The sequence below is a fragment of the Phocoena sinus genome, chromosome 4 (genome assembly GCF_008692025.1).
Source record: "Phocoena sinus isolate mPhoSin1 chromosome 4, mPhoSin1.pri, whole genome shotgun sequence".
Classification (NCBI taxonomy): Eukaryota; Metazoa; Chordata; class Mammalia; order Artiodactyla; family Phocoenidae; genus Phocoena; species Phocoena sinus.
Window position 1 is genome coordinate 133,470,230 of NC_045766.1, and position 27,447 is coordinate 133,497,676.

A 27,447-nucleotide genomic window follows, 5' to 3' on the forward strand; every position below is an offset into this window, starting at 1 on the left:
CATGCCCAAGGGACACCTACTCGCATTTTTTTCCTGCTTTATAGAGATGCTTCGGGACTTCATGGCTCCTGGCCCATCCTTTAGTGCTTCCTGGAAGGAAGGAGCCCTTGGAGGCTTGCAATGTGCCATTCCAGACCAAGGCTTCAGGCCCAGATGGAAAAACGAGCATCCGTTCCCTCCGCCCCAGCTCCGGGCCTGTCTGGTGTCCTGTCCAGGCAGCAGCTGAGGAGGCCCCGCCCACACCTTCCTCACTGACCAGCTCCTCCCTCCGGGGAGCCGAGGTCCTCCTGCCCCAAAATCCATGAAGGAGTGGTGAACTCCTGGGCCTCTTGTAACCCGGCTGCATATTTTCTAGGTTACCTAACCAAACTCCTGCAAAACCACACCGCCTATGCCTGTGATGGGGACCATCTGGATCTGCACTGCCCTCGGCATTCGACGATAAGTGTCCAGTCGGCATTTTATGGGCAAGATTACCAAACATGTAGCGCACAGCAACCTGCCTCTCGGAGAGAAGACAGCTTAACCTGCGTGGCGCCCACCACCCTGCAGGTATTGCCTTCCCTAGATGGTTTAAGATGACAAAATGGGTTTCTCTCTCTCTCCCTCTCTGTCTCTCTCTCTCTGTGTATATACTTGCGATTCTATAGTGTACTCAAAGCAAACCCGCTCCCTGAAAATCTCAATGTAGACAAATCACGGATTTTGCAGGCGAGCTAGTCTTCGCTTCTCAAAAGGATTCTTTACCAAACGAGTCTAAATAGAATTCCTGCTTATTGCAGAGCTCCCTTAACACACTTGCAGAACGAAGTTATTCACAGGCCCACGCCTCCCTGCGGTAAAGTATCATCACGTTGGACTTTAACCTCCAGGCCTACGTTGCCTATCAGTACCCCGGGAGAGAGGAGAGGCTGTGCATTCTTTAGTGCAAACCACAAGGCAGACATCAGGAGTCATGATCAAATTCTTAGAGAATGCACTCAAGGAAGGGGAATATCACTAATTATCTTTTTTTTTTTTTTTTTTTATGGTCTGCTTCTCTAGTTGTAGATAGTCATGTTATTCTTGTTTGGAGCTATTTTGGGCAGTCTCTACTGGTTTGTCCTTGATAGTACCAGGAATTAGGGGTGGGGGGTGGCTGACTCATTGTTTTTTCAGTCGGCATTGGGGAAATACGTGGTCTACGGGGAGGTCAAAACTAATATAACAATGATGATTTTAGACTATTCTGGCTTTCAATTATCCAGACAACCTCTATTCTGCTCTCCCAGGCCCCTCCACATTTATAACTAGTTAGCTAAGATTATGGAGTCACTTGGCCTTGGGTTTTTTTTAATGCCTCCAAAGTTCCCTATGAATCCATTGGAGTCACGGTGGTTAGAGCAGATAGGTGGCAAATTAGATGTCAGCTTGATTTTGTCAGTTGTGGGAAATGTGGGTGGTGGTAAATTTCCTCGGCGGACTGAGGAGAAATGGAATTAGCTCTAATGCAGTGCAGCTCTCCCTAAGGCCGGAAGAGGAGAAGCAAACATAAAATGATCATGTAAGGATTTTTCTATTTTGTCTACTATGTATTACTTCCAAGCTAAGCATTGTAGTACCTGGGTGGTCATGTGATTGGTAAAGACACCAACTGAGGAGCCAGAAGAATGTGTTTGAATGAATCCCCTGGTTTCCACACCCTGAGGAGAGACAACGTGTGTCTTCTGGAGACAAGCAGTTACTTTACTTGTGTGCCCCACCCTACTCCCAATCCTTCCCTGTACCTTGAGAATGTTCCCTTTCCTCCCCCCAACACTCTTGTCCACCTATCCCGGGTACCCAGGCTTTCTGCTGCCCTCCTAGGGGCATAAAAAGAACGTGGCCAGTGCCACCAGGGCGGCAGTGCCTGCTTTGTGAACGTATGAACTCCTGGCACCCTGCGGTTCCAAAACACGGGCACCTCGCCCTCCAGCACGGGCGCCTGCTTCTGCCGGGCATCCCCGAGGGAAGAGGATGTTGCCATAACCGGGCAGACAAGTCAGAATTTGTGAACACAATTCTGATGCTGTGCAGAGGGTTTGTTTGCCAGAAACATCCCCGCGCGCTAGGAGATCCTTTACTTTGTCTTTTAACCTGTGTTTGGGAGCTGAGGCAAGGTGCTTCCTCAGGGAGCAGTTGCTTAACGTAGGAGAGAACAGGTTGATGTCCACACAGGAGCACCTCACCTGATCTAGCCCACGACTGAATGGCTATAGGAAGTCCCCTCTCTGCAACTTCCAGCTGTAATACAGTTTGGAAAGAGCTCTGCCCTTGGGTCCCATTCCATGGCTGTAGCACGAAGAGCCATCCAAGGGCTGAGTTATTTCACGATACCCTCGGCCGTGGAATATGCACCATCATCTGGGGGACCTTGGGGTTTCCCTGGGCATTTTTCCTGATTTTACGCACATCCACGGGGCCCCTGAGGTGACGGGGGATACCTGGTAGGGCCAGCATCCTTCACGGAGATATTCCATGAGCCACTATGAGAACATGGCGACTCAGACAGGCCCGTGAATCTGCACTAAGTTCAGTCCAATAGTAATAAGTAGATTCCTGGGGACATTTTTACTGTACTTGGTGTGGACGGCGTTTGTCGTCGGCAGGGCCTGATCCGTTTGGGAGCTGGAAGGGCAGCAGCGTGACGCTGGCCCATCTGCGACCCAGTATTGGGCCTTCCCCAAGCTTCCGCAGAGTAGACTCACTCACAAAGGTGTGATCTGCTTGGAAAAGGTCGGGAGAGATTTGAAGGAAAGCTTTCTTTAAAATTTATTTTTATAAAGGAAAAATTTTAAGCCAAATGCTCAACAGAAAGCCTGCATATTCCACCCAGAAAATTGCTCCACCAGGAAAAGTGGGTCCCACGTCCTTGAGGTTAGCGAGGGTGGGAATCAGCTTTTTTTTTTTTTTAACATCTTTATTGAAGTATAATTGCTTTACAATGGTGTGTTAGTTTCCGCTTTATAACAAAGTGAATCAGTTATACATATGTTCCCATATCTCTTCCCTCTTGCGTCTCCCTCCCTCCCCGCCTCCCTATCCCATCCCCCTAGGTGGTCACAAAGCACCGAGCTGATCTCCCTGTGCTATGTGGCTGCTTCCCACTAGCTATCCATTTTACATTTGGTAGTGTATATATGTCCATGCCACTCTCTCACTTTGTCACAGCTTACCCTTCCCCCTCCCCATATCCTCAAGTCCATTCTCTAGTAGGTCTGTGTCTTTATTCCTGTCTTACCCCTAGGTTCTTCATGACCTTTTTTTTTTTTTCTTAGATTCCATATATATGTGTTAGCATATGGTATTTGTTTTTCTCTTTCTGACTTACTTCACTCTGTATGACAGACTCTCGGAGAAATCAGGCTCCCTGACTTCAGACTATACTACAAAGCTACAGTAATCAAGACAGTATGGTACTGGCACAAAAACAGAAATATAGATCAATGGAACAGGATAGAAAGCCCAGAGATAAATCCACGCACATATGGTCACCTTATCTTTGATAAAGGAGGCAAGAATATACAGTGGAGAAAAGACAGCCTCTTCAACAAGTGGTGCTGGGAAAACTGGACAGGTACATATAAAAATATGAGATTACAACACTCCCTAACACCATACACAAAAATAAGCTCAAAATGGATTAAAGACCTAAATGTAAGGCCAGAAACTATCAAACTCTTAGAGGAAAACATAGGCAGAACACTCTATGACATAAATCACAGCAAGATCCCTTTTGACCCACCTGCTAGGGAATCAGCTTTTTAATTTTCATTAGTTGGCCTGTGTTTGGGTTGGGATCTCCAAGGCGTCCCCCAGATGCTGAGCTCCCCTGCGGCCAGCATCAGGTGTTTCTAAGGATGAAGAGCTGTGATTACGGTTCCCACTCCCCATAGCCCTCTGTCAGCGTTAAAACCAGGGATCCCTCCCAGAAGGGGGCCTCCGAGTCCCCTCCAGTCCACACTCCACAGTACCCTGATTTTGCTCCCGTCCCTGGGAGCCTCCGTGATGCAGCACTCTTGCCAAAACTGTCAGCAGTGGTGCCAGGTGAGTCAAATAGGAGCTGCTTTTCTGAGGGAGGCCTGGCACTCTTGGAGCAGGTTTCGTTTTGGGGGAGACATGGGGAGACAGGCAGCCGACCTGGTCAGCCGCGTGCGGGTGCTTCCATCTTAGACACGGCTGGTACCAGCGAGAAGGTTTTAAAACGGGAGCCCCAGGCCAGGCAGGCAGGTGCCCTTCCTCCTGAGAGCCCAGAGCAGCCCAGGTGTGGAGTCTCGCAGACACTGTGTGTGGTTCTCAAGCCTATCCCTTTTCTACCCCCTCATTTTAGAAGGTGCTGGACGAATGCCAGAACCAGCGGACCTGCCACCTCCTGGTCAATAGCCGTGTTTTTGGACCTGACCTTTGTCCAGGAAGCAGTAAATACCTCCTGGTCTCCTTTAAATGCCAACCTAGTAAGTAACTTGCGAGGGGCACAGCACGCGCAGGGGGTGGGTTCCCTGACGACAATGCTGCTCCAGCTGACGTTCGTCCAGCTTCGAGACTCTTGTTCATGGGAACGTCGGGGCCCCGTCCCACCTGCTTTTTTAGTTCGTGTGTATTTGTGTGCGTGTTGTGTGCGCACGCGCACCGATCTGTGTGAATTCTTGCAAATTCCTGAATTTTAAAAAATCCTTCCTAATATGTAAAACTTGGTTGTCCTGATGCTAAAGATGCCAGGTGACAAGAGACTGCAATGGCTTTTCCCCAACATGAGGAGCTGGTTCTCCTTTGCAGAGGAAGGCTTGTTATGAGGCTCCCCCTCCCCCGGCTGCAGGGCGACTTATTCTTCTGAGGGGGCTGGTGGCACAGCTGCCACCTGAGACCCGGATTCCAGATCTTTACAGACTGGCTTCTTCCCACTTTCACCTTCAGCGGGGGCTCCTGAAGCAGCCTGTTTCCTAAGGAGAAAGAAAGAGGAAGGGGACTTGGCGGGAGCAAGCTCTTCTATTCTGATTCTTGCACTTCTCTCCACTGACTTGCGCCATTTCTAACGCACACCAGTTTTGTGGTTAACCCATTGCAGGCTAAAAATAATTGCTGTTCCATGAGGAGGTCACACCTCCAGGCGTGGAGGGTCTGCCTGAGAGAAGCCATAGGTAATTACGGGTTCCTGGTAATACTTGGAAAACTTGTTGAAAGACAGCAGTGTTCTAGCAACAACATTTAGCCAAACATCAGGGATAATAATTTGTAAAATTCTGTACCGCCACAGCAATGCAACCGTTCTCATTGTTTTGCATCTTGTTCTGTGTTGGTTTCTGCCTCTGGAGCCCAGCATCTCCCAAGACACTGGTGGCCTGGGTTCCTGTGGCGGGTGAGGCATCAGCCATACGCATGGAACGGTCTCGGGCACACGTCTTCAGAGAAAGCCCTGGATGCTCTGGCAAATATCCAGGCTTCTGTCTCAAATCCTTTCCTTGCTGGGACCCAGATGCCTTAGAACGGCCCTATGGCTCAGCGCCCCTACTCTGCATCCAAACATACACTCAAACTCACTCATACTCACACGTGCACCCATGTACACACTATCACACACTCAAAATGCACACGCTATCACACACCCACAATGCACACGCTGTCACACATGATGCACACACCTGGACTCTCACACGTATACACTATCACACCCATACACACTATTATACACATATGCACTGTCACACATGTAGTCATACACACACTCAGTCACAAGTACACACAATCACAAGCTCTCACAAGCAGGCCCAAAGTTTGCAGAACAGCCGAAACTCCCCTGCCCCCCACCCAGGGGTTCTCAGCAACTCCTGCCCTACCTCGCAGACTCAGGAAAATCACTTCTAGATGCCCACGTTTTTAGTAGCATCCTCCCTCAGCTGAATCTCAAAAAATGACCACACCCCCTAGGGCTTCCCTGGTGGCGCAGTGGTTGAGAGCCCGCCTGCCAATGCAGGGGACACGGGTTCGTGCCCCGGTCCGGGAAGGTCCCACATGCCGCGGAGCGGCTGGGCCCTTGAGCCATGGCTGCTGGCCCTGCAAATCCACAACGGGAGACCACAACAGGGAGAGGCCCCAACAGGGAGAGGCCCCAACAGGGAGAGGCCCCAACAGGGAGAGGCCCCGCGTACCGCAAAAACAAACAAACAAACAAACAAAAAATGACCACGCCCTGGCCATGGTTTTGGCCACGCCCTTGGCCTCACCCTTGACTGTCTTAGCTTTCCTTTCTTTTTCTCTTCTGCCCATTTATTGTGATATTCTCTCACATTTTCTATATGTTGGAAATAGTTCATAATAAAAAGTTGGACAGGACCAGCCTTTAGAAGAAGTGAAAAGACCCTTATGAAATTGGCAGGACCCTGGATAAGCCAGTGCTGGGCCACAGTCTTGTTTCTACAGAGGGCAGTTAGGTCTGTTTGCTAATTTCATTTCCTCAAACACTTATTAAGCACCTGCTGTGCACAGGTGTGGGCCACGTTTTGGTTATGAAGAGAACTCACATCTCACAGAGGATTCCTGGATGGTGGTTCTGTCTTGGGTGATTTCCAATGTCCCTTCATAAAGCGAGCATTTATTGAGATCTTCACATAGCCAGTTGCTTCTCATTCTTTAGATTCTAGGCCAAAGACCTCCTTTCTCCAGAAGGACCTTCTCTGTCCAAAAAAATATCTAAAGAAGATCCCTGCGCCCTTGGTCCTGTGCAAGAAGCTCACAGGAGGAATTGACCTCGGCAGGAACTCAGGGAAGGCTTTCCCGGCAGATGGTGACAACCTTCTGGGGTAGAGTCAGGGCACAGAAAGCTGACTCCTTACAGAGGCCTGTGGCAGGGGTGGCACAGGGTGGTGCGGGGGCCGGAAGGAGCAAAAGGAGCCCTAGGCAGAGAGCTGGAGCATGATCCAGGGCCCTGATGGCCAGGGAAGTGGGTGGAGTCTTCCCGTAGGGCAGCATTGAAGCAGGGAGGCTACTCGGCTGGGGTGGTAGAGGCCCACAGGGCAGTGGTAGCTGCCCTGTGTGTAACAGATTTGAGGGGCAGAGCCCTTGCATCTTAGTCTGTTTGAATTGCTACAACAAAATGCCATAATTTAAGTGGCTTATAATCAACAGAAATTCATTTCTGTCAATTCTGGAGTGCTGGGAAGGCCAGGATCAAGGTGCAGATTTGATACCTGCTGAGGGCCTGCTTCCTCATAGGCGGCTGTCCTTTTTGCTCTAACCACACGGCGGAGGGGCGAGGAATCTCTCTGAGGTCTCGTGTACCAGAGCACAGATCCCATTCATGGGGGCTGCGTACTCATGACCTCATCACCTCCCAAAAGCCCCACCTCCTGATACCATCACATGGGCATCAGGATTTCAGCATATGAATTGTACGAGGACACAAACATTCAGACCAGAGCCCCTGGGCTTCGCTGGTGGTGCAGTGGTTGAGAATCCGCCTGCCAATACAGGGGACATGGGTTCGAGCCCTGGTCCGGGAAGATTCCACATGCTGTGGAGCAACTAAGCCCATGCGCCACAACTACTGAGCCTGCGCTCTAGAGCCCGTGAGCCACAACTACTGAGCCCGCGTGCCACAACTACTGAGCCCACGTGCCACAACTACTGAGCCCACGTGCCACAACTACTGAGCCCACATGCCACAACTACTGAGCCCGCGAGCCACAACTACTGTGCCCGTGAACCTAGAACCCACCGCAATGAGAAGTCCGCGCACCACAACAAAGAGTAGCCCCCACTCACCACAACTAGAGAAAGGCTGCGCACAGCAACGAAGACCCAATGCAGCCAAAAATAAGTGAATAAAAGAAACCAGAGCCCCTCGTGTGACCTGGACATTGGTGGCCTAAAGCACTGCCGTTTAGGTGGCAGCACCTATTGCTGCTATGAAGTAGGGGTGGAAGTGAGGTCCCCACACCCTCCTGTCTCTTTTTCTGCAACCCTGTCACCTCCTGAGGCTCTTCTCCATGGCCCCAGTTCCAGCCCCTGCATAACACTCTAATGGTCCAAAGGCCCCACGGCTGCACCCAGGTACGCGTGGAGCCAGCCGTTACCATGAGAGCCAGTTATTCCCATCTCTTCCCAGCCGTGCCCGTGTGCCCCGATGGAAGTTCTTACACCAGGGAAAGTGGCTAAGGCTACAAATCAGGGCTTACTTGTGTGCTTGTTTTTACAGGCAGTGAAATCTGCCCCGATGGAAGTTCTTACACCAGGGAAAGTGGCTAAGGCTACAAATCAGGGCTTACTTGTATGCTTGTTTTTTGGAGAGTATTTTACCAACAATCCTCACTAGAATCTTCTTTTCCCCGATCGTGTGCTGTGCTTCACTTCCTCCCTAAATATCATCCCTTCAGAGAATTTTGGTTTCAGTGAGTCTTTGAATTTAGGGTTCATGTTCCTGTCTGCCGTGGAGCTGCTGTGTGACCTTGGGCAGTGGAGGGAAACTTTCTGAGGCTCCATAACTCAATTATAAAATGAAGATAAAGCACCCTCTACCTAGGGCTGTTGTAAAGACTAAAATTACAGGGCTGTACGTAAAATGCTTAGCGCAGCACCTGTCATGGACTTGAGCTCGGCGATTGGTAGCTATTATTCCAAGAGGCAGATTAAAGTAATTCTTGCTAAAGATGTGAGTGACTGAAAGGCAGTGATGTACCAATGGCTGGGGGTGCAGGGGGGTGCGGTCTGCCCTGAGTGCAGGCAATAGCAGGGTGCACTGACGGCTGAGAATTTAAAAACACAATAGAAGAGACCGAGTATCTGTCTGCATGTTAACATTGCCATGCCCTGGCAGTCATAAATAATGTCAATAATAACATGTTCCCATCATGGCAGATCACTCCACATGCCCACCTTTGTAAGGCCACTGCTGATATGCAGATGTGTCTATGCATTGTTTTTTGTTTGTTCGTTTGTTTTTATAAATTTATTTATTTTTGGCTGCTTTGGGTCTTCGTTGCTGTGCACGCGGGCTTTCTCTAGTTGCGGCGAGCGGGGGCTACTCTTTGTTGCGGTGCGCGGACTTCTCATTGCGGTGGCTTCTCTTGTTGCGGAGCATGGGCTCTAGAGCACAGGCTCAGTAGTTGTGGCACAGGGGCTTAATTGTACCGCGGCATGTGGGATCTTCCCAGATCAGGGCTCGAACCTGTGTTTCCTGTGTTGGCAGGGGGATTCTTAACCATATGCATTGTTAAAGAGGAATGCATCGCACACAAAGACCTCTAATTAGGCGAGAGAATTTGTTGCTGTTGTCCTTTAAGCAGAGTCGTGGTTCTGCCTCTACCCAGGCTCCTGGGTCAACCATCCAAACCCACAGAAATGTTGGCAACCCGTTTCTGGAAGGCTGCCCACACTCTAACCCAGCTCTAACACAAATTCTAGTTCTCTAAGAAAAGCAGCAATTATGTTTCCATTGTTTTTAGAACCCAGAAATGTCACTCTTAGGTGACAGTGAATTAGTACACTCCCAAGGAACCAAAGGACTCAACATCATACAGCGGTAACCTCCAAGCCCATAATGTGACACTCCCAGGCCCCTCCATTCCAGGAGATGATTTGCCCATATTCTGGGGACAGAAATCACTGGAGGCCTTACATGGAAGTGTCATGTTACTCTGGGTGAGTTTGGCTGGTACCGAGGCTGGAACCTTTCATGAACGTGTCTTAATAAATCAGAGAGATGGGGGCTACTAAATGCGTTTCATGACATGGCTTAAAAAAGCTCATCTAATTTTTTTAAAATTCTGATAAGAAAGAAACCATTCCTGTTGAAAAGTTTCTGGGTTACGGAGATAAGGCTTGCTTTCTGTCCTGTTTTCTCCCTTCTCCTTCTTGGCAAGCTCTGCCAATGGAAGGCAGTTCACCAAACATTCTTAGCATTTTTGGTATTCTCCTAGTTGGAAGGGTACTTGAGCTCTTTTGGTGTGTCTACTAGGCCCTCTGTTCTGCATCAAAGGCTGTTGCTCACGCTGGACCTTTGAAGTCAGGCAATATTTCGGAGTTGGTGGGATTTAGTGTTTACTCATCAAAAGCACTGAAAAACTCATACCAGTGCGGATATGACTCACCGAAGTCAAACCCTCCAATGTCAAGGTCAGACACAGTGTTCTTTTTATTTAGAAAAAGGAAACAAAACTTTTCTTGGCTCTGAGTTTAAACTGTTCTATTAAGATTCCAGTGAGTGGGTAAAGGGCCTCCTAGACATTTGCTTGGTCATCACCTGACTTTTCCCTCCTCTGATGGGTCCTCAACTCTGTTCACATACCAAAAAGGATGATGATTCTGTGAGCATCTGTAACCTGGTTTCTGCTCTGCACCTTTCATTCATGAATCTTCCCATCATCATGTTTTAAAGAACCGTTGCCCAAGTTTTCCAGCGCCAGAGCTGATGGTAATCTTGAGATCCTAAAATGTTTCCTTCAAGCAGTTCAAAACTTTGGCCTCACTGCTACGTCTCTGTTTTCAGGAGAGAGGCATGGGAATTTACAAGTTACCGAAAGGTGGCATTTCTATTAGGAAATTATTTTCTGTCATGTTTTAAGTTTGGGACTTAAGCATCAGCGATTCCAGGATGTGAAGGTCCCACCGGCCACCTTTGCGCTGTTGTTTACTGCTCACGCCGCCTTCTGCAGGGAATTTCAGATTGGTTTGATCACAACCCCGAGTGAGAAAAACATTTTACATTTTGGCCCTACATAACTGAAAAAATCTTTTATAAACTACTGTTTATCCTTACTTTGCGTGATGCACTTCGATGTTTTCTGAGCTATTCTTTATTTTTTTTAATTTCTAATCACAACTCAGCAAATTAATTTTATGACCTATTAATGGGCCTCAAATGACAATTGGAAAACTTTGGTTTCAGGGGATCAGGCTATACCTCCCATCCAGGAACGAAAAGTGGAACAAAAACATGAATGGGAGAGAGAAGTGAAAGACGGGTTGACTGTGAGGGTGATGGAGGGTGTGGGCTAGTTTTCCTTCCTCCTTCTTCCCATCCTAGGCAGCCCATGACACCCTGAGCAGCTCCTAGAATTTAGCTCTCGTTTGCAGTTGACACCAATGCTTGTCTGGCTGAAAGATTTGCCTCAAAGTAGAAAAAACTAGGACTGGGGTCATAGATTGGGGCTAACATTTTTTCATGGGGGGAGAGAACCCCACAGGCAAAGAAATAACCACGTTCCCCTTTATGTTTTGCTTTGCTTTTATCTCGCAAGGTGTAAAATAAGTGGGAGGCTAGGAAAAGACATTTATAACATGTAAGAGACGAAAGTTCAAAAGTTAGCATCCAGTATCTATGAATCACTCCTACAAGTGATTTCTAAAGATCTGAAACACAACATGCAAAGGATGTAAAGAGGGGGCTCACGGAAGGGCTGTTTTGAGTAGTAAATTCACTGATACATTTAAAGATCCTAGAACAAGGCCTAAGTTCAGAGAAGGTGTGAACATCAGCTATTGTTATTTTTAAAATATCTTTGTTGAGGTGTAATTTACATAGCAAAACATTCACCCATTTTAACTGTACAATTCAATGATTTTTAGTAGATGTACTGAGTGTACAGCCTCAACCGTCCACCAGTAGAACATTTCCATCATCTGAGGATATTTCCTTGTGTCCATTTGCCATTGTCACTTCGTGTCCCCAGCTCTCAGCCTCAGAAGACCACTAGTCTTCATTCTGTCTCTAGAGGTTTGCCTTTGCTGGATAGCTCACAGAAATAGAATCATACGTTAGGTAGTCTGTTGTGTCTGCAGTGTTAACTATTATTACTTTAAAAAATCAAATCATTATTAAAACATTTTAGTCAATTGAATGGTTTGGGGGGACACTCTTCTAAAAAAAAAACAGTGAACTGTATTTTCTCCAGGGCGCATTTATAACGTCAACTCTGTGTGACGTGGCAAAGGGAAGTTTCACTGTGGTACACGGAATAAACAAATCAACTCTTCCTAAATTCTTTGGGAACAGACTATAAGCTGGAATCGTCCTCTCCTAGGACCCACGCCAGCCCAAGGGCCCGTTGTTCCTGGATCACCAGACTTGGGGCCAACTCTTCACACTTCTTCAAAGAGGGATTCTTTTTTTTTTTTTTAATATTCTTTTTCATATTCTTTTGCATTCTGGTTTATTACATGATATTGAATATAGTTCCCTGTGCTCTACAGTAGGACCTTGTTGTTTCAAAGAGCGATCCTTCATAGACACTGTGTCTTGCTTTTTTTCCTTTGCTAGACAAGGACATAATTTACTTTCCTATCATTTCTCTTTCTCTTTGTAAATACACAAACGGAATACTAGAACGTTACGAAGTTGGGTGGTGCGGTTTAGCTGGGCTCTCTCCTGAACTTAATCTTCCATCAGGTAATTCCTGGTCTTTACCTGTGTGAGTCCCAGTATGGCATTTGAGAAGAGGCTCCCTTCGATTAAGGAATGTGGGACCTCAAGTGGGGAGAGAGAGAAACTCCCTTTATGGCCTGGCCCGGGACCTGGCCCAGGGAACCCTGCTGTCTTCACCCTGGCATCTCTCCTCCTCCATTTGGTCCTTCGTGTAATTCCTGGGTTTTTGCACTTGTTGACCCTCTTCCTGCAGAGGATTTTGCAGGGTCAGAGAGCCCATGGCAGGCAGGACCATCCCGACTCTCCCCTTCCTGGGGTGCAGCCCCATGGGGGATGGGACCAGGCCAGGACGCGGGCAGTGCTTACTGATTCCTTCTGAGGAAGCTGATGGTGCCACCGATTTTTGTTTCTGCTTCAGATGAATTAAAAAACAAAACTGTGTGTGAAGACCACGAGCTGAAACTGCACTGCCACGAATCCAAGTTTCTCAACATCTACTCAGCGACCTATGGCAGGAAGACCCAGGAGAGGGACGTCTGCTCCTCAGAAGCCACGTGGCTCCCCCCCTTCGGTATGTGTCTTTATGTGGCTGTTCTCAGGGTGCTGTTGGAGGAGATTAGGGCTCCCGTCCCTAAGGAAGGAGGCCACGCGCTGGCTGGTACCTGGGCTAGAGGGAAAGTCAAGGGCAGGGGGAAACCACCCCCCAGGGTCCTGTCTCCCTCTGCCCCACATTCTGGAATCCGTCTGTTGTTCAGTTAGTCTACACCGAGTATTTACTGAGCACCTGCTGTATGCAGGGCCTGTTCTAGGCATGGGGGAGTCATCAGTGACCAGCACAGAGTCTCCCTGGAGCTGACCTTCCAGCAGTGGATGAGAAGGCAATGAGAAAGCAGATAATAAATGAGCTAATGGGTCGCGCTTCCGGTGCACATAAGCATTAAAGAGAAAAGCACATGAGGGAGGGAGGGAAGGCCGGAGAGCACGCGGAGGACGCTGCAGGGAGGCGCAGTGCTGTGGACTGATGGGTGTGCTGAGTAGAGACTCCGAGGGGCAGAGCCTGCAGGTCCTGGGGACGGCGTCCAGGCGGGGAGAAGAGCCCATGCTAAGGCCCTGAGGCTATGTTCAGGGTGGAGAAGAGCTCAGCGAGTCATTCTTAGAAGTCCGCAGTTTGGAGCTAAGAGATGGCCTGACACGCCTGAGAGCTCCACCCTTCAAAGTCACCCTCTATTATTATTAGGGTTCTCCAGAGAAACGGAACCAATAGGAGATAGATAGATAGATAGATAGATGCTAGGTAGATTGATAGATGATAGATAGATAGATAGATAGATAGACTGATTTTAAAGAACTGGCTCACACATTTGTGGAGGTTGGCAAGTTTGAAACCTGCAGGGCAGGCTGGCAGTCTGAAAACTCAGGTAAGAGTTGATGTTCAGTCGTGAGTTTGAATTCCGCAGGACCGCAGGCTGGAAACCCTGGCAGAAGTTCTATGTTGCGGCCTGGAGAAGAACTCCCTTTTCCGATGACCCCAGTCTTTGCTCTCAAGGCCTTCCATGGATTGGTTGAGGTCCACCCACGTTATGGAGGCTGATCTGCACTTACTCAAAGTCTGCTGATTTGCTGTTAGTCATATCTTTTTTTTTATTGAAGTATAGTTGATTTACAATGTTTCAGGTGTACAGCAAAGTGATTCAGTTAGACGTGTATGTGTGTGTGTGTATTCTTTTTCAGATTCTTTTCCATTATAGGTTATTACAAGATACTGAATAGTTCCCTGTGCTCTACAGTAGGTCTTTGATGTTTGTCTATTTTATATATAGTAGTGTGTATCTGTTAATTGCAAGCTCCTAATTTATCCCTCCCCCCGCTTTCCCCTTTAGTAACCATAAGTTTATCTTCTATGTCTAACGTTAGTCATATCTTAAAAATACCCTCCCAATAACATCTAGACCGGTGTCTGACCAAACCACTGGGCACTGTAGCCTAGGCAAAACGACGCATGAGATGAACCATCACACGCCCCCGTCTGCGGTGGTGAAACGGCCTCAGCCCCACCCGCCGTGTTACCAGAGAGAACAGACCAGTTGTGAAACGGCCCAAGAAGTTTCACTTTATTCATCAAACCTGAAACGAGCTCCTCGATGTGTTTAATTGCTGCAGTCGATTCCTGGGTCACACGTGAAATTAGACACTCATCGAAAAAAGAAGTTTATATATAACTAATATCTTGGATCTGAAAAAAAAAAAAAAAGAAGAAGGATGTAAAGTGACCTAGCTACACAGGCACACGCTCAGGCAAGGCTGGAGAGAGAACCAAAAAGCAATTCACGAGGAACACGCGTCACACGTGTCTCCGAGGCCCCTCGCCCAGCGTTCAGGGAAGGAAGGCCCTGGCGTCGGGAAGGTAGAAGGTCGTCTGAAGGACAGCCGAGGCAGACAGCAGAAGCAGGCCGAAGTGGGCATCCGGCCGCTCCCGTCTTAACAGGCTTGCCTGCCACGTGGGCAGAGAGACCCTTGTGAGGGTGGCTCCTGCTGTCTGTCCATAGTGCCCAGGGCTCCAGCAAGTGACTTTGGAAACTCCATTCTCCCTCCCATATAACATCTCCCCATGTTCACAGTGTCTCCACCCCCCTCTCCCTTGTTCCTGCTGCTGCGTTAGGTCAAAGGACCATTGCCTGGTCATCGCAGGAGTCCCCCTGTCCCTAGGCATGGCCTTCTCCCCTGGGTGGCCAGAGGTACCTTCTAAAAGGCAAATCTGATCACTGCCCTCCTGGGCATCCTGCAGGGGCTCCCTGTGTCATCTGGTTTGCTTAGCTGGACAAGGCACCCTTGGTGATCTGATCTCTTTCGACAGAAAGCGACTCCACTTCTTAATATCGGTGTGGGACATCCCATTTCTTGGGCTCGCTGAGTCTAGCTTAGCCGTGTGTGTTTTGGGAGACAGCAATAAGTAACATCTATTTTAGGAGTTCTTTTGAGCAGAAGTTGGTCAGCCAGGTAGGTAGATCTGTGTGCAGGCTGAATGACTGACGTTCCGTACGTCACTGCCTTAGGTTCCTGGGAGGTTGGATGGGAGTTGGGTTTACAGGGAAAAGTCATCAGCCAAAGAAAACGTTAGCAGACCCCGTGGTTAAAAGACAGGTTTCCATAGAGAGTTCAGGGAATCCTCAGGTCAGCTGTGAATAAGCCTTGTTGACTCAGGAAAGGTCTGTGAATGGGAGACTGTGCCCCTTGCTTGGCTGTTCAGTTATTAAATCCTGAGCCCTGGCCAAGTCACATGGCAAAAACAGCCTGCCAGGGCTTCCCTGGTGGCGCAGTGGTTGACAGTCCGCCTGCCGATGCAGAGGATGCGGGTTCGTGCCCCGGTCCGGGAAGATCCCACGTGCCGCGGAGCGGCTGGACCCGTGAGCCATGGCCGCTGAGCCTGCGCGTCCAGAGCCTGTGCTCCGCAACGGGAGAGGCCACAACAGTGAGAGGCCCACGTACCGCAAAAAAATAAATAAATAAACAGCCTGCCCATCACTCTGCCCCTTCCCCCCCTCCCCTCACAGTTGCGTGCTTCTGCCCATGGCCCCTGAGTGCCCGTGAGGCTGAGGGTCAAGCTCTTCACTGCATTCATGAACCACCACCCAAATGCCAGAGATCCTCTGGCCCTAGGCTCTGCAGTGCGAAGGGGTCCAAGGGAAAGTGAAAGGGTCCTTGCGGGTCCCCCTTCAGCTCACTGTCTCGGGTCCCCCTTCATCTCACCATCTCGTGTGCCCTTCACCTCACCGTCTCGGGTCCCAGTTCATCTTGTCCCACAGCCTTACGTGGAGGCCTCTGGTTTCACCTTTCGGGTTAGCACTTAAGGGCAGAAGCGTGCATGTGTGCAGAAACGTGAACCCCTGTCTGCCTGTGCTGATGGAGTTTCTTGATCTAACTGAATGCTAAGAAATACTCCACTCCTTGGCCCAGGTAAACTGTATGTAGGGTTTTTAACTGAATTTGGTGTGTTCGCCCCACAAAAATCATCAGTTTTCCCTCTGATATAAACACACTTTAATATCACCCACTTTAAAAAGCACCCTCTTTGGGCTTCCTTGGTGGCGCAGTGGTTGAGAGTCCGCCTGCTGATGCAGGGGACATGGGTTCGTGCCCCGGTCCGGGAGGATCCCACATGCCGCGGAGCGGCTGGGCCCGTGAGCCATGGCCGCTGAGCCTGCGCATCCAGAGCCTGTGCTCCGCAACGGGAGAGGCCACAACAGTGAGAGGCCCACATACCGCAAAAAAAAAAAAAGCACCCTCTTTTGACCCCCTGTCTTCCATCCACTGCATCTGCAAGTCCTGTGGGCTCTCCCTGTACCCAGTATCCAGACTGTTTGCTCCCAGCCCACTCAGGGCTTCTCTCACCTGGACCATCTGGGCTGCCTCTTGACTGGTCTCCGGCCTCGCTTCTTGATTCCATACCCTCCCTTAGCCCCTTCTTCACTTATCAGTCAGAGGGATTCTATTTAAATCAAATCAGATCACATCCCCCCACCCCACTTAAAGCCCTTCACTCTGTCTACTGTAGAATAAACCCAGTATCCCAGCTGTGGTGCGCCTCTCTCTCTCCTTCCTTCACTACCTCTGGAGCACTCCACACTCCTTCATACCCCAGGGCCTTTGCACAAGCTCTTCCTTTGGCCTGGAATCTTACCCCACACCTTTGCATGGCCAGCTCCGTCTCGTCATTCGGGAATCAACCCAGACGTCATTTCAGAGAGGTTTTCCGAGGCAGCCTGCCAGCACGGCACCTTGTCCCTGCCATCCCACTCGAGCTGTCCCCATTTGATTGTCTTCATAACATGGAAATAGTCACTTATGTGCATATGGTCTCTCTCACCTGGAGAAGGCCAGCACTTCAGAGGATATGTCTCTTTTTTCCTGTGGAATTCCCAGCAGGCAGAGCAGAGCCTGGCACAGAGCAGGTGCCCGTGTGAATCTCGAGCCCTGTGAATGAATCAGAGCCCCCCTTCCTAAGTGAGGCACCCACACTGGCCTCTGGCGGATGGATGGTTGCCAGCCTGGAATGTGGGCCTGGTGTTGTCACAGCTTCCAACCTCATGAGATGCTGGGAATCTGAATTTTTTTTTTAATGTGAAATTTTCCAACTTTTAAAACACCGTGCGAGCCAAACAAAACATGCCTACGGGCCACATCCGGTCCATGGGCCACCGGTGTGTGATCTCTGCTCTCAGTTCTAAGTTATCACTGCAGCTGGGCCTCAGCACTTTGAAGAAGGAGAAAGGGCTGTTTATTTTTAACCCCGGAACCTGGTATGAACTTGGGAGGATGGTTGCCTAAAGGCCAAGTGGTCAGGTCTCACCTTGGGCCTCTGAAAGGAGATGTGTGTGCTTTTACTCTTGCAAATAAGCTTAAGTCTGGTGCAGCCCCACAAGCTCAGGGTCTGGGTACCCAGGGCAGCCCCGCATACTCGGTCAGAAAGCAGGGCGGAGCGGGGCTTTAGCACGCAGATACCCAGCGAGAGCATTTCCACTTCTTTCTAAAAGATAATTGTTCATTGTATTGAACAGAAATAAGAAAAAGATTCAGCCACAGATTTTTCCCATCAAATGAAAAGATTTTTCTTTTCAGGATCTCTTGCAAGTCCTGGTGTATGATGAGCAGAGAACAGCTTTTACATAATGGCAATTCTGAAGTAGATACATTTGAATTCTGCTTTGAAATTTAACTTTATGTCACGGGTGGTTTTCCACGTGACCAGCGAATTCCTGACAAAGTCAATCACTCTCTTGTTAAAGGGATACAGTATATACTTTACTTACCCATTCCCTGGTGGCTGTTTCATTGCTTTTTTTTTTTTTAATTAATTTATTTATTTTTTGGCTGCATTGGGTCTTCATTGCTACGTGAGGGCTTTCTCTAGTTGCGGAGAACAGGGGCTACTCTTCATTGGGGTGTGAGGGCTTCTCATTGCGGTGGCTTCTCTTGTTGCGGAGCACGGGCTCTAGAGTGCCGGCTCAGTAGTTGTGGCGCTCGGGCTTAGTTGCTCCGCGGCATGTGGGATCTTCCCTGACCAGGGCTCGAACCCGGGTTCCCTGCATTGGCAGGCGGACTCTTAACCACTGCACCACCAGGGAAGTCCCTATTTCATTGTTTCTGATTTTTAAATATCATAAACAATGTGTAAGGAACCTGTGCTTGTAGCTTTTTCTTTCCTCTGGTTTATTTCCTTGGGATAAATTCCCAGAAGTTTTATTCCAAAGGAGGGCATGGGCATGTTTACGGCTCTTCCCATGTACCACCAGAGGTCTTTGCAAAACCTTTTGTACCAGTTTATGTGCGTAAACAGCGACGTAGAACTGTGGGTTTCCCTGCCATTTGGGCAGCATTCTGTATGATTTTTCTTCATGTTTCCAAGTTCATAGGTATAAAGTGGCCTTTCTGTATATTTTTTATTTGCTTTTCTTTGTTTATGAATGACCTTGAACCTTTCCCCTTGTGTCTGTGGTAATTGTATTTGTGCTTTGCACACACACTGTGTCTCTAGCCTTTGTCCTTTTGTGGTTGTTGTTGAGATCTTTATTTTTTCCATTAATTTTTCTGAGCTCAAGACAGAGTTGGGTCTTGAGCTCATAAAAACGTTGGGTCTTCGTTGCTGCACATGGTCTTTCTCTAGTTGCGGCCAGTGGGGGGCTACTCTTCGTTGCAGTGCACGTGCTTCTCATTGCGGTGGCTTCTCTTGTTGTGGAGCACGGGCTCTAGGTGCACAGGCTTCAGTAGTTGTGGCACGTGGGCTCAGTAGTTGTGGCGCACGGGCTTAGTTGCTCCACGGCATGTGCGATCGTCCCGGACCAGGGCTCGAACCCGTGTCCCCTGCATTGGCAGGTGGATTCTTATCCACTGCGCCACCAGGGAAGTCCCTGCATTCGCTGTTGAAGTTGGGAAGCTCTGCCTTGAAGATGCACTTGTCTCAGGGCACAAAGGTTACTGATGCTGGGCTTCTCTTCAAGGCCCTTGGACTTTAACCATCTCCTCAAGGTCCTCCCAACTATGCCCACTGCCCAGTCTCAAAGCTACTTCTGTAGTTTTAGGATTTTCTTTCCCCAGCAATGTGTGTTTGTTTTCTTTTTTTTTTATTTTTTTAAATTGAAGTGTAGTTGATTTACGGTGTTGTGCCAGTCTCTGCCTTACAGCAAAGTGACTCAGTTACACACATGTAGACATTCTTTTTATATTCTTTTTTTTTTTTTTGCGGTACGCGGGCCTCTCACTGTTGTGGCCTCTCCCGTTGCGGAGCACAGGCTCCGGACGCGCAGGCTCAGCGGCCATGGCTCACGGGCCCAGTCGCTCCGCGGCATGTGGGATCTTCCCGGACCGGGGCACGAACCTGTGTCCCCTGCATCGGCAGGCGGACTCTCAACCACTGCGCCACCAGGGAAGCCCCTCTTTTTTATATTCTTTTCCATTATGGTTTATCACAGAATACACTTTTGTGTACTATACAGTAGGACCTTGTTGTTTACCCATTCTAAATGTAATAGTTTGCATCTACTATATTTGTTTTCTGTTGCAGAGTAATGAAATATTCCCAAATTTAATGGCTTAAAACAAAAATGAACACTTATTACTACACAGTTTCTGTGGGGCAGGGATTCTGGGGTACCCTAGTTGGGAAGTTCTTGCTTAGGGCCTCATGGTGTCTCATGGTTGCAGCCGGCATGTCGGCTTGGGCTGCAGTCATCTGAGGGCTGGACTTCCAAGGTGACTCACTCATATGGCGGGCAAGTTGGTGCAGGTTGTTGGTGGGAGACCTTGGTTCTCCCCACATAGGTCTCGAGTGTCCTTGAGACATGACAGCTGGCTTCTCCCAAAGCCCAAGATGCAAAAGAGCAAATGGAAGCCACACACCGTCACCTCCACCCAACTCTATGGGTCTCACAGACCAGCTGATTCTTTGAGGGAGGAGGCTACACAAGGGTATGAATTCCAGGAGGTTGAGACCATTGGGGGCCATCTTGAAGGCTGCTACGGGCTGAACTGTGTCCTCGTAAAATTCCCGTGTTGACATCCTAACCTCCAGTACCTCAGAATTGTGACTGTTTGGGAAGATGAGGCCTTTAAAGAGGTGACTAAGTTAAACCGAGGTCATATGGGAGGGCCTTAGTCCAACGTGACTGCTTGTAAGAAGGGGAGATCAGGACACGGACACACACAGAGGGAAGACCATGTGAGGACGCAGGGAGAGGTCAGCCATTTGCAAGCTAAGGAGAGAACCCTCAGAAGGAGCCAACCCTCCTGAGACCTTGGACTTCCAGCCTCCAGAACCAAGAGGAGACAAAATTCTGTTGTTTAAGCCACCCAGTGTGTGGTACTCATTACCACAGCCCTATAAACTACTACAAAGGCTGACACCATCACAGCTGTCAAAAAGTGACATTTTACCGTCACACAGGTTCAAACACAGATACATTTGGTGTCTCTTCTTGAGGGTGGTGACCCAAAAGACATTTCTGAAAGATCTTAAAGCAAGTCACACCCCTCAGAACTTATGGCTCCTCTTGGGACTTCCCTGGAGGCCCAGTGGTTAAGACTCCCCGTGCTTCCAATGAAGGGGGCGTGGGTTCAACCCCTGGTTGGAGAACCAAGATCCCACATGCCGTGCGGCATGGCCAAAAAAATTGGAAAAAAAAAAAGCAAAAAAAAAAACCCGAAAACTTACAGCTCCTCTAGTGGAAGAGAAACTGAAAGAAAGGTATGGAAGTGATTGATCCGCGTTGGTTCCAGAGAAACGCCAGCGAAGCTGCGTCCTAACACAGAAAGGACTGGACCTTCCCACAGATCCAGGCATGAACTTAGGAAAGCGGGCCTCCAGAAAGTTCCCTTGGCTGGGCCTCCACTATGGGACGTCATTTCCTGCCGCAGCTACATTTTCTGGGTGGGCTCCAGGGATTCTATTTCCTTAAGAAGTGAATGAAAAAAATGACACAATGGACGTCAAAGGCTGGGCTAAGGCCACCCCAAGGCCAAGTGTGGGCAGGCCTGGACTTTGCAGCCAAAGATCAAGGTGCCAGGGCTTCCCACTGCCAAGAAAGTCTCTTAAGAGCAACCAGCCTAATTATCTGAATAAACACAGGTTGTAAAGAGCGATTAACTTCAGTTTCTGTTAAACAGTAGCCTCCCCCCCACAAAAAAAAAGTTGAATATCTTGTTATCACATGTATTGGGGTGGAGGGTAGTTTGCCAGGCAGAGAGGTGCAAACAGAATCAGCCTGGGAGGGAAATAACCACTTTAAAAAAAGAATCCTGCCAATGGTTCAGAGCTCAGCATCAACAAGGAAATGGTCAGACCTGAAGTGGACCTGAATTACCTTGGGCCTCTTCCTAAAAACACACTGTGGCTTCTTCCCTTCTCACCAAGATAAATTCTTTCAATCCCAGGGTAGCTATGAGTGCAGAAGCCCGCCTCTGTAAATCACGCTGGTCACAAGACCTCCTGGGTACAAGAGGACTGTAGTCTTATAAATGGGAGTCTCTCCCCCCCGCCCTTCCTCTGTTAGCCTTAAAGAATATGGCCAGGCACATGTCCTAAGAAAATATAAAGTCTCCAGGGCTCTAATACAATTCTGGCAAGAGCATGAATTGGTACAACTCTTCTGGATAATGGGTTGGCGGTGTGTGTCAAAAAACTTTCACATTTTGAATGCCCTCTGACAAAGCAATCTACTTCCAAGAATTAGAAACTATCATGCCTGTGTGCAAATACTTATCTCTAAGGATGTTTCACATAGAATTCTTTATAGCATTAAACAATGGAACTCATCAGAATGTCTACCAATAGGGTATTGTAAATAGAGCTGATACATCCATAAAGTGAGAATCTCTACAGCTCTTTAAAATGATGCTTATGTTAAAATTTTCACAAATATATTAATAAATGAGAAAAAATAGCATACAGCGTAATATGTACATGATCCCATTGAGGGGGAAGGACATTTAAACATAGAAAAGTGACTACAAGGATGTTCTTTAAAGGTTAACCTTTTTTTTCCTGTTCGTGGGATTTACTGGGGATTTTTATTTTCCTGGTTTAGGCATATTTGTGATTTTCAAGTTTTCAACTACAAACGTTTTTATTTTGAAACAGAAAAAACTAATAGTTTACAGAAAGAAAACAATAATAGTTATTATAGGACTTCTAAGAACAACTTCATAATTCATACGGTTACTTCTTCCCAATGTCGGTGGCTTATACAGAAATCATACAATGCATTCTCAAATCTCTTGAGATTTAAGGTTTCTCTTTTTCAACTGATAAATGTGCTCAGAGAAGAACCCCAAATAATAACGAGGCTCCTAAAGACAGCAAAAATATTCACAATCAACCCTGTGCACCCACAACGCAATGAAAAATAATAATAAAAATAAACTGCAAGGGACTGGGGAGAGATAAACTAAGAGTTTGGCATTAACAGATACACACTACTATATATAAAGTAAGGAAACAACAAGGGCCTACTGTATAGCACAGGGAACTATACTCAATATCTTGTATTATAGTAACCGATAATGGAAAACAATCTGAAAAAGAATATATATATGTATAACTGAATCACTTTGCTATACACTTAAAACTAACACAACATTGTAAATTAATCATACTTCAATAAAAAACTTTTTAAATAAACTGGAAGAAAATTCAAAGGATACATCTTTACTCCTAGGTAAACTTTTCATGGCTTCTGGGGCAAACTGGGTTATACAAAAGAATAGTTTATCATTACATTTGCAGAAAAATTTACATTTCTGAAAATAATCGCCCCAGAGACCCTCGTATTCAAAAGCTGTCTTCTATCCAGACACGAATTTTATTTTTCTTTTTAAGAAAGTTCATTTTGTACGCTTTCATTTCAAAGCAATGTAAACTCAGAAACTTGGAAAGTATCTTAAAATCGATAGGGGAAAAAAAAAAAACTTTCCCATCAGCCAGAAATATCCCCTGTTACCATCTTGGTGATTCTCCTTACAGTGTTTTTAAATTTTTGCTTATTTGCAGGTTAAACTTTAATATTTAGGTCTGATTGTACCGTATGCTTGTTTTCACTTTCTGGACTCTTAACCATAGGAGGTATTCCATTCGACCTTAGAGACAGCTGGTGAGAACAGTTCACGTTTATGTGGGCTTTGACTTCCGCAGTTGCTTCATACAGACCTCACAGAGAGGCAGTGAAAAAGGTGTTCCTCGTGCTACGCAGGAGGGACACAGAGTCTCAGTGAGTTGAGCAGATACCAGGTGCTGGGCAAACAGCAGAGAAACTCCCATGCCCTCCAGGAGCTCTCATCCAATGAGAGATCCAGGCACCAAAGCAGCTAACCTAACGCAACACAACGGACCGTAAGCAGCACGACTGCCCACCGCAGACCCCAGCTCCGTGCAGCAGCCGTCTCCATGAGGCATCCCCCTTTGTGCTCTGGAAGCCATTGTCCTTGCCCCTTAGGCTTGGGGTGGTAGCATCTCACTGCTGTTCCTTGCCCCGGGGTCCTGCACCATCCTTCGAGGTGTTCACATCCCATCCACACCTTTGTAAAGTCTCTTTATCAAGCTTGCTTTACATTGTCCGATTTGAGCGCTGGGTGGCCTGCCGGAACCCTGATGATACCCACTGCTCACGTTACTATTCTTTACTCTTCACAAAGACGTACTTGTTGCTCAGGCACTTAAAACATTTCATTCCATCTTCATTGGCTGCTTGACTTGCTCTGTTTACTTTTCTTTCATTCATAAGAACGCACCAAATTAGGTCCAGCAAGATGCCTCCTTTAGACTGGAGTATTCAGAGGCAGTCAGAAGAAAGATGGATCTATTCCAAGCCAGGGCGAGTTGCAGAGAACTGACCCAGCGACCAACAGGAGGCTGACAGCTTCCTGAAGCCCCTCCAGGCAGCTCTTCTCAGCACAGATTTGAACTCACGGATCACACCGCCCCCCTCCCCACACACACATAGCAAACACATTCTAAAGCCAGATATATGGGATGTTTGCATTCCCTGGTGTCCATGCCAGTCCACTAATTCATTCATTAAATATATCATTGTTGGGTGCCTGCTGTGAGCCCAACACTCCAGGGATCAGGCATCATGGAATTGGACTTAGCAAAGTAAATCAGAACCTTCATGAATATATTCAGATCAAGTGCTTTTATAATAATGTTCCTCACCATTTGTTGAGCTATACATATTACATACATTTAGATATATCACAAAAATATATACATATATATTCACACATACACACATACGTATATACATATATGTTTATAGGGTCCATATATTTTTATATGTGTAAATATATAATATACACATATTACATAAATATATAATTTATATATTTTATATATGTGTGTGTGCATATATGTGTGTGTGTGTGTATTTATTTAATTTAGTTGTCCTTTCCTCAAGATCATTGTCTTTCCAGCTATGTGGTATTTACCACAGATCCTTCCTTTCTTTTTTTTTCTTCCTTTTTTTTGGTTTAGCCATACCGTGCTGCTTATGGGATCTTAGTTTCCCAATCAGGGATTGAACCCACGCCCTCAACAGTGAAAGTGCAGAGTCCTAACCACTGGACCTCCAGGGAATTTCAAACAGATCCTTCCTTTCAACTGGACTCTTTCACGGATCTCTAGTTAACATAAGAGATGGAGTTGGAGGGCTTCCCTGGTGGCGCAGTGGTTGAGAGTCCGCCTGACGATGCAGGGGACGCGGGTTCGTGCCCCGGTCCGGGAAGATCCCACATGCCGCGGAGCGGCTGGGCCCGTGAGCCATGGCCGCTGAGCCTGCGCGTCCGGAGCCTGTGCTCCGCAGAGGGAGAGGCCCGCGTACCGCAAAAAAAAAAAAAAAAAAAGATTTCCTGCAAAAGTGACAGGGTTGAAGCTGAAGCTGCAGCGGGGAACTGAGGAGGGATGATTCTAGGACCGGCATCAGACCTCGGAGGGAGCCGGGGCTTCTGGCCGGGCCGCCTAGAGGATGTCGCAGCGCGACTGAGAGCAGCCTGTGGGGGAAGAGCAAGCTCAGGCTGCTTCGCTTGGGTGTTGGTAGGGGGAGGGGAACATGATGAATGTCCCGTGAGGAGTGAGAGGTTCCTGAGGGAACAGTGAAGGCGATCCATTATGGGAGCTGGAAGCGGTCGGGTCCTCAGTTTTCCGATGGTCCAGGTGGACGTGGGCCCAGACGGCGTGTGCAGGTGCAAGAAGAGAGCCCAGGCTGAGGAAGGACCTCCTGTGGGGCGAGCAGGCCTGCAGGGGGCTCTGGGATGGAGCAGTCAGACAGATGGGGGAGAAGGGCACCAGGCAGCCAAGGTCAGGGAGGAGCCCTTCAGCAAGAGGGTTCAGGCACCCAGAGTTCCGGAGATGGGCAAGGATTAGGGCGGTCCACATCTCTCTGCTAGGACAGTAGTAGGTCCCTGTGATCTGAGGGAAGGGACCCTTGTCAGGGTGTGTGGAGGGCAGAGGCACATTGAGGAATGGCTGGGACGTGGGTGGAGGGGGACACAGCGGAGGTGGCCGGCATGGAGGACCTTTGCAGAATCCTGACTGTGAAGGAGGGCGATAAGGCTGGAGACAGGTTCCGGGATTGGACTGCAGGGGTTTTGTTTTTACAGGGTAGAGGAGTTTGTCATCTGCAAGACATGAACAGACAGCACAAGAAAAGTCCTGTGAGGGGACTTCCCTGGCTCTCCGGTGGTTAGGACTCCACGCTTTCACTGCCACGGCCCGGGTTCAGTCCCTGGTCGGGGAACTAAGATCCCGCAAGCTACGTGGTGTAGCCAAGAAAAGAAAAGTCCTGTGACTGGGGGCCCCTGTGCTCTCCCTGAGACCAGCTTCATAGCATCAGCCCTCGGGCTCTGTGGGCGTGCACATCCCACGGGCATCTCAGGATCTGAAAACTTTCCTGAATGGTCCTTCCCCTCTGAAAGGCTGAATAGTTTTTTATTTTGTTTTGTTTTATTTTAATGAATTTACCATCTCGTCCTCCAAACTGCCTATCTCCCCTGTCCACGGCAATGGCACCGCCATCTCCTCTGTCCCCAGGCTGAAGGTCTGACTCATCCTCAGTGGGGCCCTCACCCCGCCCCCCAACTGGAGACCTGAAGAGTGGAGCTCAGAGGTTAAAAGGTTAAACCTGCAGACTTGGGGGCCTTTCCCCGGTGTTCACGTCCAGACCCTGCTGTCCTCATTCTTTAGCTGTATGAGGTTCCGTAACCTGTCACACATCTGTGTCCCCATTCACAAAATTGATATTTTATATATATATATACACACCCACCCACACACTCTCTCTGTCTCTCTCTCTCTATATATAAACATATATGTAATATAAACAACCTATTAGATATTAACTAACCTATTATAGATTATATAAGCAACTTATGATACATAATAATATATCCTATCCTATATATAGTCTCTCTAAAATATAAGATATTATAATAAACAACCAATCTCATGGGGTTGTTGAAACATTGTATCAGTTCACATACAAGTGCTGAGAGCAGAGCCTGGCAGAATGTTAGCTGTTATAGTGAGCTGAACTTTGCAAGGTGTCTAGAATTCTCTTCTCCATTCCCTTCTCTTCAAGCTCTTAACTTCTCCCAACGTGTATTATTAAAATTGCTTCCAAACTAGTCTTCCTGCCTTTGGTTCCTTTTCTCTCCCAGGGCATCCCATACACTGTCCCCAAGGGAAGTAGCATCAAGGCATTTTTTAGGCTCCCTGTTGCTTGCAGAATAAAGTTCAAAATCTTTAGCTCAGCGTTCAGAGGTAGCTTGGTCCTGCTCCATTTTGCTTTTCCCGCTCATCTACTGCATCCTCCTTGCCGATGCCCGCTATTCCAGCTCACGCTGAGCCCCTAGACTCCCACGAAGTGCTTCTGGCCCACTTGCCTTGGTGTTTCTACCTTTCTCTCTTGGCCTGCCTCTGTCCAATTCATGCTGCTTCGCCCATGACCAAGCCCCTCTGCTCCATAAAGCCTGTCTTGACCACTCCGGTCCCCAGCAACCTCTCCTGCCTCCAACCCCATCACCTCTTGTCTGGA

General features: G+C 48.1%; 1 protein-coding gene across 6 annotated transcripts in view; it reads left to right on the plus strand.

Moving 5' to 3' along the window:
* The window catches only part of EVA1C (eva-1 homolog C), an 83,047-nt gene that overhangs the window by 34,886 nt on the left and 20,714 nt on the right, over nucleotides 1–27,447 (plus strand). For 5 of the 6 annotated variants that reach the window (XM_032630471.1, XM_032630467.1, XM_032630469.1 and 2 more), the window contains exons 2-4: nucleotides 356–552; nucleotides 4,349–4,472; nucleotides 12,792–12,944. In XM_032630471.1, coding sequence (XP_032486362.1) covers nucleotides 356–552; nucleotides 4,349–4,472; nucleotides 12,792–12,944 — 474 coding nt within the window. The remainder of the gene's footprint in view (nucleotides 1–355; nucleotides 553–4,348; nucleotides 4,473–12,791; nucleotides 12,945–27,447) is intronic. The other variant, XM_032630468.1, reaches the window with a different exon arrangement.